Source organism: Pan troglodytes, chromosome X, assembly GCF_028858775.2.
Source record: "Pan troglodytes isolate AG18354 chromosome X, NHGRI_mPanTro3-v2.0_pri, whole genome shotgun sequence".
Taxonomy (NCBI): domain Eukaryota; kingdom Metazoa; phylum Chordata; class Mammalia; order Primates; family Hominidae; genus Pan; species Pan troglodytes.
The window spans coordinates 73,202,911-73,218,206 of NC_072421.2; the positions used below are offsets into that span (position 1 = coordinate 73,202,911).

The 15,296-nt window shown below is 37.1% G+C and overlaps 1 protein-coding gene and 1 pseudogene across 4 annotated transcripts in view; one reads left to right on the forward strand and one right to left on the reverse strand.

The window, feature by feature from the left end:
* Window positions 1-573: 573 nt before the first annotated feature.
* ZDHHC15 (zinc finger DHHC-type palmitoyltransferase 15) overlaps window positions 574-15,296 on the reverse strand; it is a 149,302-nt gene continuing 134,579 nt past the window's right edge. For 2 of the 4 annotated variants that reach the window (XM_016943600.3, XM_063804895.1), the window contains 2 exons: window positions 8,995-9,073; window positions 574-2,803 (listed from right to left, as the gene is read on the reverse strand). In XM_016943600.3, coding sequence (XP_016799089.1) covers window positions 9,027-9,073 — 47 coding nt within the window. In that variant the 3' untranslated portion in view covers window positions 574-2,803; window positions 8,995-9,026. The remainder of the gene's footprint in view (window positions 2,804-8,994; window positions 9,074-15,296) is intronic. The other 2 variants (XM_054676324.2, XM_054676323.2) reach the window with 1 other exon arrangement.
* Window positions 14,194-14,724, forward strand: LOC112207026 (large ribosomal subunit protein eL21-like; annotated as a pseudogene).

Sequence of the window (15,296 nt, forward strand, 5' to 3'; positions counted from 1 at the left end):
CCAGTCCTATAATTAAAGACATATAAGAGCACTAGAAAGTGACATAGCACCCTTCAGCAGTAGGATCCTAACAATGAGTATCTTCATTTTGCAAATGGAGAAAATGAGTATCAACGATTAGGGAATGAGATTCCACAGAGGTTATTGGACAGGGATCCAAAGAAAACCAAGCAAAGAAGCCAGATCAGGGTGTGCTAATTATTAAATAAAATTCTGTATTCTTGATTAATAATCAACCAGTTGGGTACCTATGTACATTAGTCAATACTCAAATGATCCATGGATAGGGATATTATCAGAGCCTATAAACCAATGAGACCAAAATGCTAAGATAGGAATAGGTTTTCTTTTTATCTCTGAGCCCCTGGTAAAACCCTGATTTATTTGGCTTTTTTTTTTTTTTTTTTTGAGACAGAGTTTCACTCTTATTGCCCAGGCTGGAGTGCAATGGCACGATCTCAGCTCACCACAACCTCTACCTCCCAGGTTCAAGCGATTCTCCTGCCTCAGCCTCCTGAGTAGCTGGGATTACAGTCATGCACCACCATTCCTGGCTAATTTTTGTATTTTTAGTAGAGACGGGGTTTCTCCATGTTGGTCAGGCTGGTCTTGAACTCCCGACCTCAGGTGGTCCGGCCGCCTTGGGCTCCCAAAATGTTGGGATTACAGGTGTGAGCCACTGCGCCCAGCCTTATTTGGCCTTTTAAAGACAGTGTAAATCTGTAAGACATTAAACAATCAGCTTTGCATTACATCTTTCCTGAGCTTTACCTCTCCGGAACTTCCTTATAGTTAACTGACACTATATTTTGTGACTTGACTTCTGTGGGAGCTGAGTGCTGATACACCCTATGCATCAAAGAAGTTCTTGATGTTTTTCTGACTTTGAATCACAGTTAACAGCTGCTCTGCCTGAATGCTTGGCAGAAGATGATTGATGGGAAAGAGGAAGATTACTTTGAGGCCTACCTGCTGTGTAGTAAGTAAAGGCCATACATGTAGAAAAAGGTGCATATCTATACGAATAGAAGACAAGGCTTGTCTGTCATAAAACCATGGGAATGGCCAAATAAGGTTTCAGGAAAAACCCAAACGAGAGTATTTTGAGAAAGAGTGTAAGGGGAATTTTTTTTCCATCTGAATATATAAGAAGATTTCATCATGAAACCCAGTGTGTGCATAGTCATCTAGGCTGCTTTTTAGCTTCTGAGTTTGAGAAAGTCACTAGCCCTAATAAGTGTAGTCATGTCTAGTATTCTCTCAAATGTAATGCTGACCACAATCCATTTAATTTATGCCAAAAGTCTCACCTTGGTCAAAATTACCTAGGGGTCCAGATGAACAGGTTTTGTTGTTGCTTTAAGTAGCTGGATTGTTCACTTTCTCAGCTCCACTGGAACCCCAACACTAAATTGTGGCAGGCAACTCTTTTTTACTCAAACATATTTCAGGGAAGATAAATTAGTAAGCCAAACCATCCCTCTAGGAGCTCAATTCCTTGACACCTGTAAGATGCTTCTAAATTCCACTGATCTCTAAAAGAGTTGGAGCTTTTATTGTCAGCAGCTGGGCACTAGACTGCTGGATGAAAAAATGAAAGATATCAATACTCTTAAGATATTATTATTGTAAAGAATCTACTAGTATTCTCACTCATTGATTCAGGCACTAGGACTAAAAGAAAGGCTGATTATAAATAAATGGGGAAATTGATGCAAACTGTATTAACGGCTTAGCTACTACTGAAGCTAAAAAAAGAAGAAAGAACTGGCATATTACTATTTGGTTATCACTGTCTGTACAATAGCCCCTGCTATGAAAACACAGCTCTTTAGTGCTAATCCTCAGGCTAATGTCAGCTGTGAAACTTTACCCTTATGAAAGGCAGTGAAATTAAACCTGAAAATCACTCTGAAAACCCTTAACAAAACCTATGGGCCATAACTTAGGCTTATAGATTTTCTTTCATCATAAAATAACTCATAAAGGCTAAAATAAAACTAGGAAGCAGATAAATGAATAAAAGTAATTGGAGAATTTTACTGCACCCTGACAAAAAAGTCTTTAAAAAACACTGGTTATTATGTTCAATAAAGTTTATGTCCTGAATTTGATCTTCTTGAGTAGCTGTGGTGCTTTCAGGAACATTTGTGACAGAACAGGTTTTACATTGTTGTTCAAATTCCAATTTGAGGACCTTGGTCACAGTGTACTGATTCACCCTCCCAAATTTTAGATACTTGATATAGCGATGGTTCAAAGTCTAGCAAATATTTAAGTTGCTATTTAGAGGAAAAGCATAATTAAACAAAGGCTTCAGGTTTTTAGCCTTGATTTTCACACTATAGCAGAATTTTGTATAGATATGCTGTACATGTTCACAAATGCATACGCACACAAGCAGCAAATGTAGTTTGATTCCCTTCAACACCAAAAAGGCCCTATATATGTGATTAATAATCTTTGTGGGGGAATTAAAGACTCTAAGGAAATTTTCTGAATTTCCTTTTACCTGATAAGATGAATGAAAAGATATATTTTACATTTAGGCTTTCATGGATTGGGGGAGGGGAAATGAAGAAACAAAAAAAATTGGCTTGAATTAACTGCTACCAAATTCCAAATTGGATTTCAGTCAGTAAATTAAATAACATAAAGTCCAGAAACATTTACACAGCAAGTATTTGATGGAATTCTTTCAAATTTTGAAGCTTTCAATCCAACACGGTGACTTATTTTGAAGATTACAATGATTTCCAACATTGAACTCTGTAAGCCTCATGGGAGGCAGAGATGGTGAGTCCTGGGAATGAAGAGAAGAAATTCACAGATGAGCTGAACAACTGTAAATATTCATGTAGTAACACCCACTTGACAATAATATGCAACCATTAAAATTACATTTATGAAGAGCATAGATCAGCACTGAAAAATGTTAAGTGAAAAAGGCAGGATATAAAATTATATATACAATGCTATATTTTTGACCCCCAAAATTATATTTGGAATAAGAGACTGAGGAAATACACTGAACTATTGAAAGTGGTGGATTCATGGGTAATTTGTTTTCATTTCTCTACCTTCTACTTGCATTTTCCACATTTTCTTTAGTAAATATATAATTTGATACTTCAAAAATACTATTTTTGAAATCCACATGGAAATAACAAGAGCTTTGAAATTGGGCAATTATGAATCTGAATTCTAGCTTTGCCTCTTATCTCCATAACTCTAGAAAAATAATGTCAATGGATCCTAGTTTACTCATCTGTAAAACTGGTATAATATAATCTTCCTGAAACAATATCTGGCATATAGTAGGCCCTCAAGTAGCTATTTGTTTAAGCTTTCCGGAAAATGATTTGGCCTTATCCATTGACCCTTTAAAAAATTCATACCAGTAATTTTGCTTCCAGGATTCTATCCTATGGAAATGATTATAAATGAGGAGAAAGATTTATGTTTAGTGATATTATTCACAACATTATGATGATGGAAAATTGGATAACATATCTTATTAAATTTATTTTTATTTTTAATTTTTATGGGTACATAGTAGGTATATATATATTTATGTGTTACATGAGATATTTTGATACATGCATGCAATGCATAATCATCACATTTTGGTAAATGAGGTATCCATCACCTCAAGCATTTATCCTTTGTGTTACCAACAATCCAGTTATACTTTTATAGTTATTTTAAAATGTACAATTAAATTATTTTTGACTATAGTTACCCTATTGCCCTAGCAAATACTGGGTCTTATTCATTCTTTCTGTTTTTTTTTTTTTTTTTTTTTGTAGCCATTAACAATCCCCAATTCCCCTCCAGCACTCACCCCTCCACTACCCTTCCCAGCCTCTGGTAATCATCATTCTACTCTCTAACTCCATGAGTTCAATTGTTTTAATTTTTAGCTTCCACAGATAAGTGGACATAGATGAAGCTGGAAACCATCATTCTCAGCAAACTAACACAGGAACAGAAAACCAAACACCACATGTTCTCACTCATAAGTGGGAGTTGAACAATGAGAACACATGGACACAGGGAGGGGAACATCACACACCGGAGCCTGTCGGGGGCTGGGGGGCTAGGTTTGGGATAGCATTAGGAGAAATACCTAATGTAGATATACCACGGGTTGATGGGTGCAGCAAACCACCATGGCACATGTATACTTATGTATCAAACCTGCACGTTCTGCACATGTGTCCCAGAAGTTAAAGTATAATTTTAAAAAAAGGGAACCTCCTTAATCTGATAAAGCTATCTAGAAAGAATGAGAGAGTGAGCATCTACCACACACAGGGACAGGATAGAAAAATGGTTCATTAAAAAAAAATTCTATGCCTACCATATGACTTAGCCATCCTACTCCTTGGTACTTACCCAAGCACAGGTTCACAAAAAGTCTTGGTCACAAATGTTTATAGCAGCTTTATGTGTATGAGCAAAAAACTAGAAACACTTCTGATATCCATTAATAGATGGAAAAGTAAATTTTAGTGTGTGTGTGTGTGTGTGTATATATATATATATATATATCTATCCAGTGGAATACTACTCACCAATAAAAAGAAATCAATTATCCTTACACACAGCAACAAAGGTGAATCTCAATTATGTTGAGTGGAAGAAGCCAGACAAAACAAAAAAATACATTTGTACAGATCTACTTGTTTAAAATTCTAGAAAATGAAAACTGATAGTAACGAAATAAATCAGTGGTTGCCTGGTGATGGCACAGGGGTTATTTATAAAAGTGCAGAAGAAAACTTTTGGGAGAGATGGATATATTCATTATTTTGATTGCAGCGATGGTTTCACAGATGTAAACGTATTTCAAAACTCACCAGATTGTATATTATAAAAGTATATAGTTTTTTTGTAGTATAAAGGCACAAAAATGCAGAATAAAATTAAAGTGCTAGTTTCTTTGAATTAAAAAAGTATGAGATTTTAATGTTTTTATACGTGTTTCCAAGTTGCACTCAAAAAATGATCTATGAATTTAAACTTACATCAGCATTGTATAAGAACATCTGTTTCAGCATGTCCTTGCCTACAATAGGTACTGTAATTTGTAAAAATTGGCTGACTTAATAGATAAAAATTAGTATTTTAGGTTATTTTAATTTGCATGTCTTTACAGTGAAGTTGAACAAGTTTAATGTTTATTTTTCATTTTAATTTCTATTTTGTTGATTGTTTGCATCCTTTGCCCATTTACTTTTTACAAAATTTGAAAATAATTTCATCTTTTATTTTAGATTCGGGGTACATGTGCAGGTTCGTTAGATGGTATATTGTGTGATGCTGAGGTTTGGGGTATAGATCCCATCACCTAGGTAGTGAGCATAGTACCCAATAGGCAGTTTTTCAACCCATCCCCTTCTGTCCTTCCCCAACTAGTAGTCCACAGTGTCTATTGTTGCCATCTTTGTTTCCATGTGTACTCAATGTTTAGCTCCCATTTATGAGTGAGAACATGCATTATTTGGTTTCCTGTTTCTGTGTTAATTTTCTTAGGATTATGGCCTCCAGCTGCATCCATGTTGCAGAAAAGGATAAGATCTCATTATTTTTTATGGCTGTGTAGTATCCATCATATACATGTACCACATTTTCTTTGTCTAGTCCTCTGTTGATGGACACCTAGGTTGATTGCATGTCTTTGCTGCTGTGAATAGTGCTGTGATGAACATATATGTACATAAGTCTTTTTGTTAGAAGGATTTATTTTCCTTGGGTATATATACCCAGTAATGGGATTGCTGGGTGGCATGGCAGTTCTAAGTGTTTTTGAGAAATCTTGAAACTGCTTTCCACGGTGGATGGACTAATTTACATTCCCATCAACAGTGTATAAGCATACCCTTTTCTCTGGAGCTTCACTAGCATCTGTTATTTTTTGACTTTTTAATAATAGCCATTCTGACTGGTGTGAGATAGTACCTCATTGTGGTTTGGATTTGCATTTCTCTGATGATTAGTGGTGATGAGCATTTTTTTTCATATGTTTGTTGGCTGCTTGTATGTCTTCATTTGAGAAACGTCTGTTCATCATGTCCTTTGCCCATTTTTAATGGGGTCGTTTTTTTTTTTTTTGCTTGTTAAGTTCCCTATAGATTCTGGATATTAAACTTTTGTCAGATGCATTGTTTGCAAATATTTTCTTCCATTCTGTAGATTGTTTTTGCTACTGATAATTTCTTTTGCTATGCAGAAGCTCTTTAGTTTAATTAGATCCCACTTGTCAATTTTTGTTTCTGTTGCAATTGCTTTTGGGGACTTGGCCAAAAATTCTTTGCCAAGGCCAATGTTGAGAAGGGTATTTCCTAGGGTTGCTTCTAGGATTTTTATAGTTTGACGTCTTACATTTAAGTCTTTAATCCATCTTGAGTTAATGTTTGCATATGGAGAAAAGTAAGGGTCCAGTTTCAGTCTTCTGCATATGGCTAGCCAGTTATCCCAGCACCATTAATTGAATAGAGAGTTCTTTCCTCATTGCTTTCTTTTGTTGCTTTGCCCATTTTCTAACTGTTGTGTTTTTCTTTTGTTTACTGATTTTTAAGAGCTTTGTAAATTAAGCATATTAAATTTTGTGTGTTGTATAGTTTGCAAATATTTTTCAAGTTTGTCTTTTCATTTTGAAGAAAATATAATCTAGAATAAGTACATTTTTGGGGTAAAAATTATGGCAATAATTTTTATATACAAAATTTAGAGGCAAAATGAAAAAATTAGCATTGATTCTACATTTTAAACACAAGGGATTCATGTTTTCTTTCATCCTTTTTTATTTAAAAAACTTCAAAAGAAAATGAAGGGAAATATATATTAAATATCTAATTACTTGGACATATATAATGTATTAATGCATTCTTCTACTGATAGACATTCAGGTTGTTTTCAGTTTGGAGCTTTTTACAAATATCACTGTAGTAATTATCTACATACAGTTTAAAAAATTCTTCATATCTTAATAAGTTTTAAAAGGTTTCTCCTACTCTTCCCTCCTGTGTTCCCAAGTACTTTTCTATTATTATCAGAATATGAGGCCCGGCACGGTGGCTAATCCCAACACTTTGGGAGGCCGAGGTGGGCAGATCACTTGAGGTCAGGAGTTAGACACCAGCCTGGCCAACAGGGAGAAACCCCATCTCTACCAAAAATACAAAAAGCAGCCGGGCGTGGTGGCACACACCTGTAATCCCAGCTACTTGGGTTCTGAGGCAGAAGAATCACTTGAACCTGGGAGGTGGAGGGTGCAGTGAGCCGAGATCACTCCACTGCACTCCAACCTGGGCGACAGAGTGAGACTCCATCTCAAAAAAAAAAAAATATATATATATATATATATATATATATATATATATATATATATATGAGTTTGTGATTTCCACAAAATGAATCACTTTATTAATATATTTGGACAGAGTGCCCTGTAAAAGGCATAAGGCATTGCTTGAAGGCAATTTTGCTTATCTAGGGAAGCATATAAAAAATGCATTTCAAAGTTCCTTAGCATATTAATGGTCCTGATAAGTACTGCACGAAATACTAGGTTCCATGATAGGCACAAAAAAGAAAGGATCCAACAGTTAAATAAAATTTAAGGGACCACTACAACCTCCTTTTGGTGAGCCACAAAACTCAATAGTGTAGTAAAACCCCTGAGAATTCCTACACTAAAGCCAACTTTCTAATTTTGCTTATATAGGGTTTTATAAATTTATTTACCAGATAATTTTTCTTCCCTTTAACATCTGTTACCATGCCAAAGTAGTAGTGTTTCCCCTAGGAAAATACTAAAATAAAATAGACAGATTAGCACCACAGATAACCCAAATCTAGATATTACTATCATATAAGTTGTCTTACCTAAACATCAAACATTTCATCAGGGCTTTGGATAAGGAAACAGACTTGGTTCTCTCCTTTTTTAATCTTTGATAATAAATAAAGACACATCACAAATAACTCAGATTTTGAAATGTAGTGCCATGGTGGAAATAGCATGCTTTGAGGTCAGATAGACCTGAGTTACAACCCTAGGTTGGCCACTTACTACATATGCAGCCTTGGATAAGTGATTTAACCTCTCTGCATATCAGTTTTCTCATAAGTAAAATGGGAATAGTAACATTCATCTTACAGTTGATGTGAGGATTAAATAAGATCATATATATCAAGTACACACCAAAGTGGCTGGCATATACAAAGTTTTATACAATATGTACACTTGTACACAGCAGAATTTCTGTAAGGGAAAGAACTGAAGACCTGGGAACCCACGAACAGATTGTAAGCTTCTGAATAATTGCTAGCTTTTTTCATGAGAATAGGATTAGAAGTTTCATCTGATCAGAGCTATAAGCTCTATGGTATTTCTATTACTAACATTCTTTTAATATTTAATTACACTGGGTTTATACCTGTGAGTGTTGCAAAAAGAAGGTCGTCGAGCTTTTCACCAGGCCAAAGAGAATCCCATGTGTAAAGTTGTCTGCCACTACTTAACAAACTCATAGCATTTTAGGAAGGTTACAGTGTAGGAAGGATGCTTTTTTGCCCTTAGTGGGGAAGAGTAGGTTATTAACTGACATAATGGAGTCAGGCAAAAGAAAGCTATTTGTAATCTGTACCATTTCAGAGACCTGGAATGAAACAGGAGGAGGCTTATAATTCACAGTATGAGAGTAAATAACCTTAATGGAATGTTTGGGTGTCTGGATCCCCGGAGTTTTTTTCAGCACAAGTGACATAAGTGTGAGTTTGCAGGGAATAAGGGCATCTTTTTTTTTCAGCACACTGCCAAGGGAAATTATGTATAGAACTTCTGCTTATGCATGCATTACAAGAGTGAAGAATTTAAAATCTTTTTCACCCAGGATAAGAACTTATTTCTTTTCTAGTTCTTCTCCCAAGCCTTCTTCTTAGCAGTCCAGGTGCCACTGTATGTGTCTCCTTCAGAATACTGACCTGTCTGAGAGATGCAGGAAATGTGAAAACTGCTATGTTTCCGTTTCCACAGCAAGAGATGATGAGCCTTCTGGATAATCTGCAAGGTTGAAACGTGAAGATGATCAAATGTCCCCGTGCCTTATATGGGTGGGTATTCATTCACTGGCAGTTTTCCTTCTTGTTCACTCTCTGCAGGCAACAGATACCTGCAAACCTCTAAAGACTGATGTGTAACACAGAAGCATTTGTAACCAGACATTCACATTCTAAGAATAGTCAGCCTGCTATACTATGAACTAAGATTATTTATCAGCATTATCTGATCTATAATACTGGCTGGTATTTGACTTAAATAGCTATGATGACAGCTCAACATAATCTGACTTTAATGGAATGTTTTGCATCTTGCTACCCACAAAATTACCCTGTTTTGCTGTTATTCCACCGGACATAATTGAGTTAGCTATTACAGTACTTTAGGTGATGGTGTGTTTCTAAAAAAGGAATGAGGTATCTAGAAAATAAGAGGCTTTGGGATTAACAAGCAACACCATTTATGGTACAAATGTTTTTGTTTCTGACCTCCAGCCTTTTGGGAGAGCACACTCTGAATCAGCTTGCTGAATGTACAGGTAATCACTTTTCTCATACTCACAGCATAATAATATACTTGGCATTTTGAGATTAAAAAGTTGACAGTAGCCATCCCCTACAGTTTCTGCACAGCACAGTGTCTTTTATGTGCCATTCAGAGTGCTTTCTTAAGTGTGAAATCTAGATTCCCAAAGACAGAGGCCAGCCAGTCAGTGTGAGTTATCCTTGCCACAGAAGGCTGCAAGCTCTCATGCCACTGAGTTAAACAGGCAGATTCCAGACAGCAGGTTGCTTTCTTCCAGGAAAACTGGAAAAATAAAAGTGGCTCTGAGAATGTCTCTTTGGAATCATGACCCTATGGTAGGCCCAACATTCTGTCTTGTCTGGAATCCTAGCCTTAGGGTATTCTTCCCTTTAAGTTTGGGCAGAAAGCAAATGTATTGGCCTAGGTCTTCAGTGAAAGATACACAGAAAATAACTTTATGTTTATCAAATAAAGAGAAAAAGAGGTTGCAAGTGCTTAAGCATATATCTCATCTTGCCTACCCAACATTTCTACTAAGAAGGCAACTGAAAAATAGTGAAAGACAATTCTGAAAGTGCAATAAATTTCCTTGCCTTGCTGTTCCAAAGAAGTGATGCTAATTCTTTCAATGTTCACTCCTTGCTGATGGTTGGCTATTTCAGAATTTTTAGGTGTGGTTTGGTGATGAACCTTTCCAAAAGTTGGCTGTTTGGATTCTGCTTTTAGGATGCTTTTACCTTTTCGTACTGCAACATACACTCTTATTTGGCACAGAAAATTTTTCCTCCAAGCAATTATTTGAATTAAAATCCTGCTCTTGTAGACACTGAGGCTTGAGCTGAAAACCCAATTATCAACTTTGGTTTCACTCCCAGGATAAGATTAAGCTAAGGTTGCAAAGGTAGCTCACCGGGTGAGGACTAAATTAAAAAAGGAAGATACCTAAAAAAAATCAGGCTCTGGGTAATAGAAGACAAACACAGAATTTAGGGAGTCAATTCACCTTCACCTCCTACCATCTGCACCTATACTCCTTCCCCCAACTACACCTGCCCTTGCTGCCTATGTAGTAGTGATTTCACTTACTCAATATATGTCTACTTGAACCAAGAATGATGTTATTTTAGTCTTAGTGTGTGCTGGTTAAGCTCTGGCTCTCTTCCTGTCTTCTCCTAGATCTCCTTTACTTTAAAACTCTAGGTTCTCACATAAACCCTTGATGCTATGTGAAGTGACTTTGGCAGTATAGGTACACTTCTTTCTAGCCATTGGTTCTCAGAGATTGGGAAGAACAGAGCAAATGACACAGTGGAGTCTGGGAAAACTTAGGTTGAGTCACCACTGCTTTATGACTTTATATAAGTCGCATTACCTCCCCAGCCTCAGCTTTTTCATCTGTAAAATAGGGGCAATACTCTTTCATTCATAGTATTTTTGGGATACTCTACCCCAAACTATGAGCATTGTGTAATGTTCTATTCTTGACCCTCTGGCTTTCTCTTCCCCATTTATTTCCTTGTCCATGTGGATGCATGTCAACACTGCTTAGGTGATTACTAGTTTTACATTTTATCTTTCTTCCCTAGTTTTATTCTCTCCTTATTGATTCTTCTTTACCTCCAAGGATTTAACTGCCATCTCTATACAAATGACTCCCAGATCTCTCTAGTTAGTGGGACTATTTCCAGATACTTAAAATGTCTCTTGGCTTTGATCATTCCTCTCAATTTATGGTGTTACTACCACTCATGAATCCACTGCAACACATGCACAGTTTTTTGCTGTTCTTTCCAGTTCTTGTCTCTCCAAATTCCAATCCATCCTGCATACTAGCACCCAAGTAATCTTTCTAAAATTAATCTTTCCTTATATCAATATATCACTCAAGATCATAAACTTAATAGCTATTTTCTATTGTATCAAGTCTATAAAACCCTCTATCATCTGGCCGTATCTTACCTCTCTAAGACTGTAGCCCACAACCACAATGTCCACCCTATGCTTCAGTGTTCTTATCACATTCATGTTGTAACTCTGACCTGGAATGCTAATTCCTTCTTCTAGCATCTATCCTGATGTTTCCCATCCTAATAACACCTAGCTTAAGTCCTGCCTCATCTTCAAAACTTTCACCAGAATAGCCCACTTTCCTGGAATGCTAATTCCTTCTTCCTCGCATCTATCCTTATGTTTCTCATTCCAATAACATCTAGCTTAAGTCTTGCCTCATCCTCAAAACTCTCACCAGAATAGCCCACTTCCCCCCTTTACTGATATACTCAGGTTTAAACATCACTAACAATCACACAATTCCCACATGTATCACACATTGCTTAATGCAGAGCTAAGCCTATATTAGGTATGTAATTAGTAGCACCATTTTTATGGCAATGAGCACACCAAGTCTTGTGTTAGATTGTCTTTCCCTGCAACTGCAAACTCCTTGAGGACAGAGGCCACCATTTATTTACCTCTATGTCCCTCCACAGGACCTTTTGATATGTACCTTCAGGAAATGCTTTATGAATTGAACTAATTGATTAGAGACTTGCCTTATTTCAGGAACACACACCAATTTAGAGCTTAGGGTTTGACAACAAAGGTAAAGGAATAAAATGAACATCCATGATATTACTGCATGAAGTAAGTTTTCCAAGAGCTGAGAGTATGGATACATTCTTATCTAGAAACATGGAGGAAAAGTTACTTGGAAAATGTCTCGCTACCCAAAGGAGTACCCTTCTATAACCCAGTGTATTGTGTTTGATGTTTTCAGAAATGAGGCCTAGGATTCCTACTCTCATAAAAAGGCAAATGACAAGTGTATGAACAGGTTGTTTATAGGCATGTGGCCAAAATGTTAGGGCAGATGTGTTAAGAGGGAACAAGTAAGTGTATATCGAGAGAATACATGAAGAAAGAAATTTGGTTCTATAATGTGGAAGATGAATCAATTTGCATGTTTACAGTGGCCTCTAGATTATAATAGCATTCCTTCTGAAAAAGTAAAGGAGCCATTTGGTGAAAGATATCAGGTTGAGCTTGGAGCCATTTGGTGAAAGATATCAGGTTGAGGTTAGTCAGCTTGACATCTGTCCCATCAGTGTAAGGTGGTATCAAAATGTGATATTATAGCTGAAGATAGCTTAAAGATCATGGAATTTAAACAGGTCCAGAGAGAAGAGGCTTTCCAAAAGTCATGCATTGAACTTAGTGGCAGAGGTGGGAGATGCTTCCCATGCTAGAGCTCTATCCATATTTTTCCACCTTCTCTTTCTGGTGAAAGAGGTACAGGAACTAAAATAATTTTCTTTCAAGTGGTCCTTAAAAGATCTAGAAACTGAAAGGTAGACAGGAACAAAGGAGAGATACTGGGTGGTATAGTTGTTAAAAGAGTTTGGACTTTTGAGCCAGGATCTGTCACTTGCTAGCTGTGTGACTTTGGGTTTCTTTGAGCTTAAGTTTCCTCATCTACAAAATGGGGTTATTTAATGTTTACAACTCACAAAGTGGTTATACTTGGCACATAATTGGCATTCAACAAATGTTAGTTGCACACTTTGAAATAATCTAACAATCATTTTCTATATGCAACCTTATTTTCCAAGAGTTGCAGAGAATACTGAAATAAAGATGATGTTTCTGACTCCAGTGAGTTCCCATCTAGTCCCCAAATTCTTTACTTGAGCCAGGCTACTTTCTTCATGTCCTCTTCACTTAGCTTGGGGTCTTGTGCACTACAACCTGTGACTTTCCTTATACCTTCTGCTTCTGCACTGCTCTCTGACAATCCAGATCCTATCTAGTCTTCAAAGCCCAAATTCTCCCTCCTCTGTGAAGCCTTTTCTGACCAAATCAACTCACGGGAAATCATTGTATCCTTTGAATTCTGATAGCACAAACTTTATAGTTCTATTCATTTGACCAATAACATATCCTGTATTGTGTTTTGTTAGGCAGCTTTTCACGTATGTATTTTATCACCCCCACTACCCCAAATTTCAGAAATGTTAGTTTTTTTTTTTTTGTTTTTGTTTTTGTTTTGAGATGGAGTCTCACTCTGTCACCCAGGCTGGAGTGCAGTGGTGCAATCTCGGCTCACTGCAAGCTCCGCCTCCCGAGTTCATGCCATTCTCCTGCCTCAGCCTCCCGAGTAGCTGGGACTACAGGCATCCCCCACCACACCCAGCTAATTTTTTTTTTGTATTTTTAGTAGAGATGGGGTTTCACTGTGTTAACCAGGATGGTCTTGATCTCCGGGCCTCGTGATCTGCCCGACTTGGCCTCCCAAAGTGTTGGGATTACAGGCGTGAGCCACTGCACCAGCCAGAAATGTTAGTTTTTCCCTATTCTCTCTCCTTTTTCCTATTATATACTTGGTCAACCAGACAGCCATCCTACCCCAGAATGGTAATGCCTCTTCATTCCTCATATGAGGGAATAAAAGAGAAAAAAGCTTTTGGAAAACATCCACTTATCTAATCATCCCAAATATGTAATCAAAAGTATACAACTCATGTGAAGAATACACTGGTAAATGTTAGTATAGGCCAAGGTATCTTGAATTCCTATATAGAAAGCTGGTAAATGCCCTTTTGGCTGGAACCGCCATCTTCCAGTAATTCGCCAAAATGACGAACACAAAGGGAAAGAGGAGAGGCACCCAATATATGTTCTCTAGGCCTTTTAGAAAACATGGAGTTGTTCCTTTGGCCACGTATATGCGAATCTATAAGAAAGGTGATATTGTAGACATCAAGGGAATGGGTACTGTTCAAAAAGGAATGCCCCACAAGTGTTACCATGGCAAAACTGGAAGAGTCTACAATGTTACCCAGCATGCTGTTGGCATTGTTGTAAACAAACAAGTTAAGGGCAAGATTCTTGCCAAGAGAATTAATGTGCGTATTGAGCACATTAAGCACTCTAAGAGCCGAGATAGCTTCCTGAAACGCATGAAGGAAAATGATCAGAGAAAGAAATAAGCCAAAGAGAAAGGTATCTGGGTTCAACTAAAGTGCCAGCCTGCTCCACCCAGAGAAGCACACTTTGTGAGAACCAATGGGAAGGAGCCTGAGCTGCTGGAACCTATTCTCTATGAATTTATGGCATAATAGGTGTTAAAAAAAATAAATAAAAGACATCTGGGCTGTAAAAAAAAAAGATGGTAAATAATTGACTAAGATTAAAGACTCTTCCATCATTGGCACTATCTACTATCGCCAATATGCATGGAAATACATAAGGGCAATTTGGTACCCTTGAAGAAGTACTTTCTTTGAGGTAGAAGGCATGAATTTAACTTATGACTCTGTCTAAGTCCTGTGGCAGTTTTGAAATTCCTAGGAATAATCGTACAGGTCTGGTTAGGTCTGAAGAACTAAGTGATAAAGTAATTTTTTCTTCAAGCAAGAGTTAATCATTATCTCTGACTGGGAGGTGATTGCACAGAACGTCACCCACAGATGCTTCTAAACAACAAAATTTTTGATGTGAAAGGCCTCTCATCTCTGAACCAGAGCTCTTGTATATAGGATGTACTTGGAGAGTCTGAATTCTGATGAGGAGAAGGGCTCTCACCAATCCTCTCAGAAGGTCCAGGGATTACAGCAATCTCTGGCATAGGATGAAAGTGTGCTTTGATAGGAGAATCCCTTCCTCATCTTCCTGAAACATTTCCTTCACATCATGCCCCAGTTCA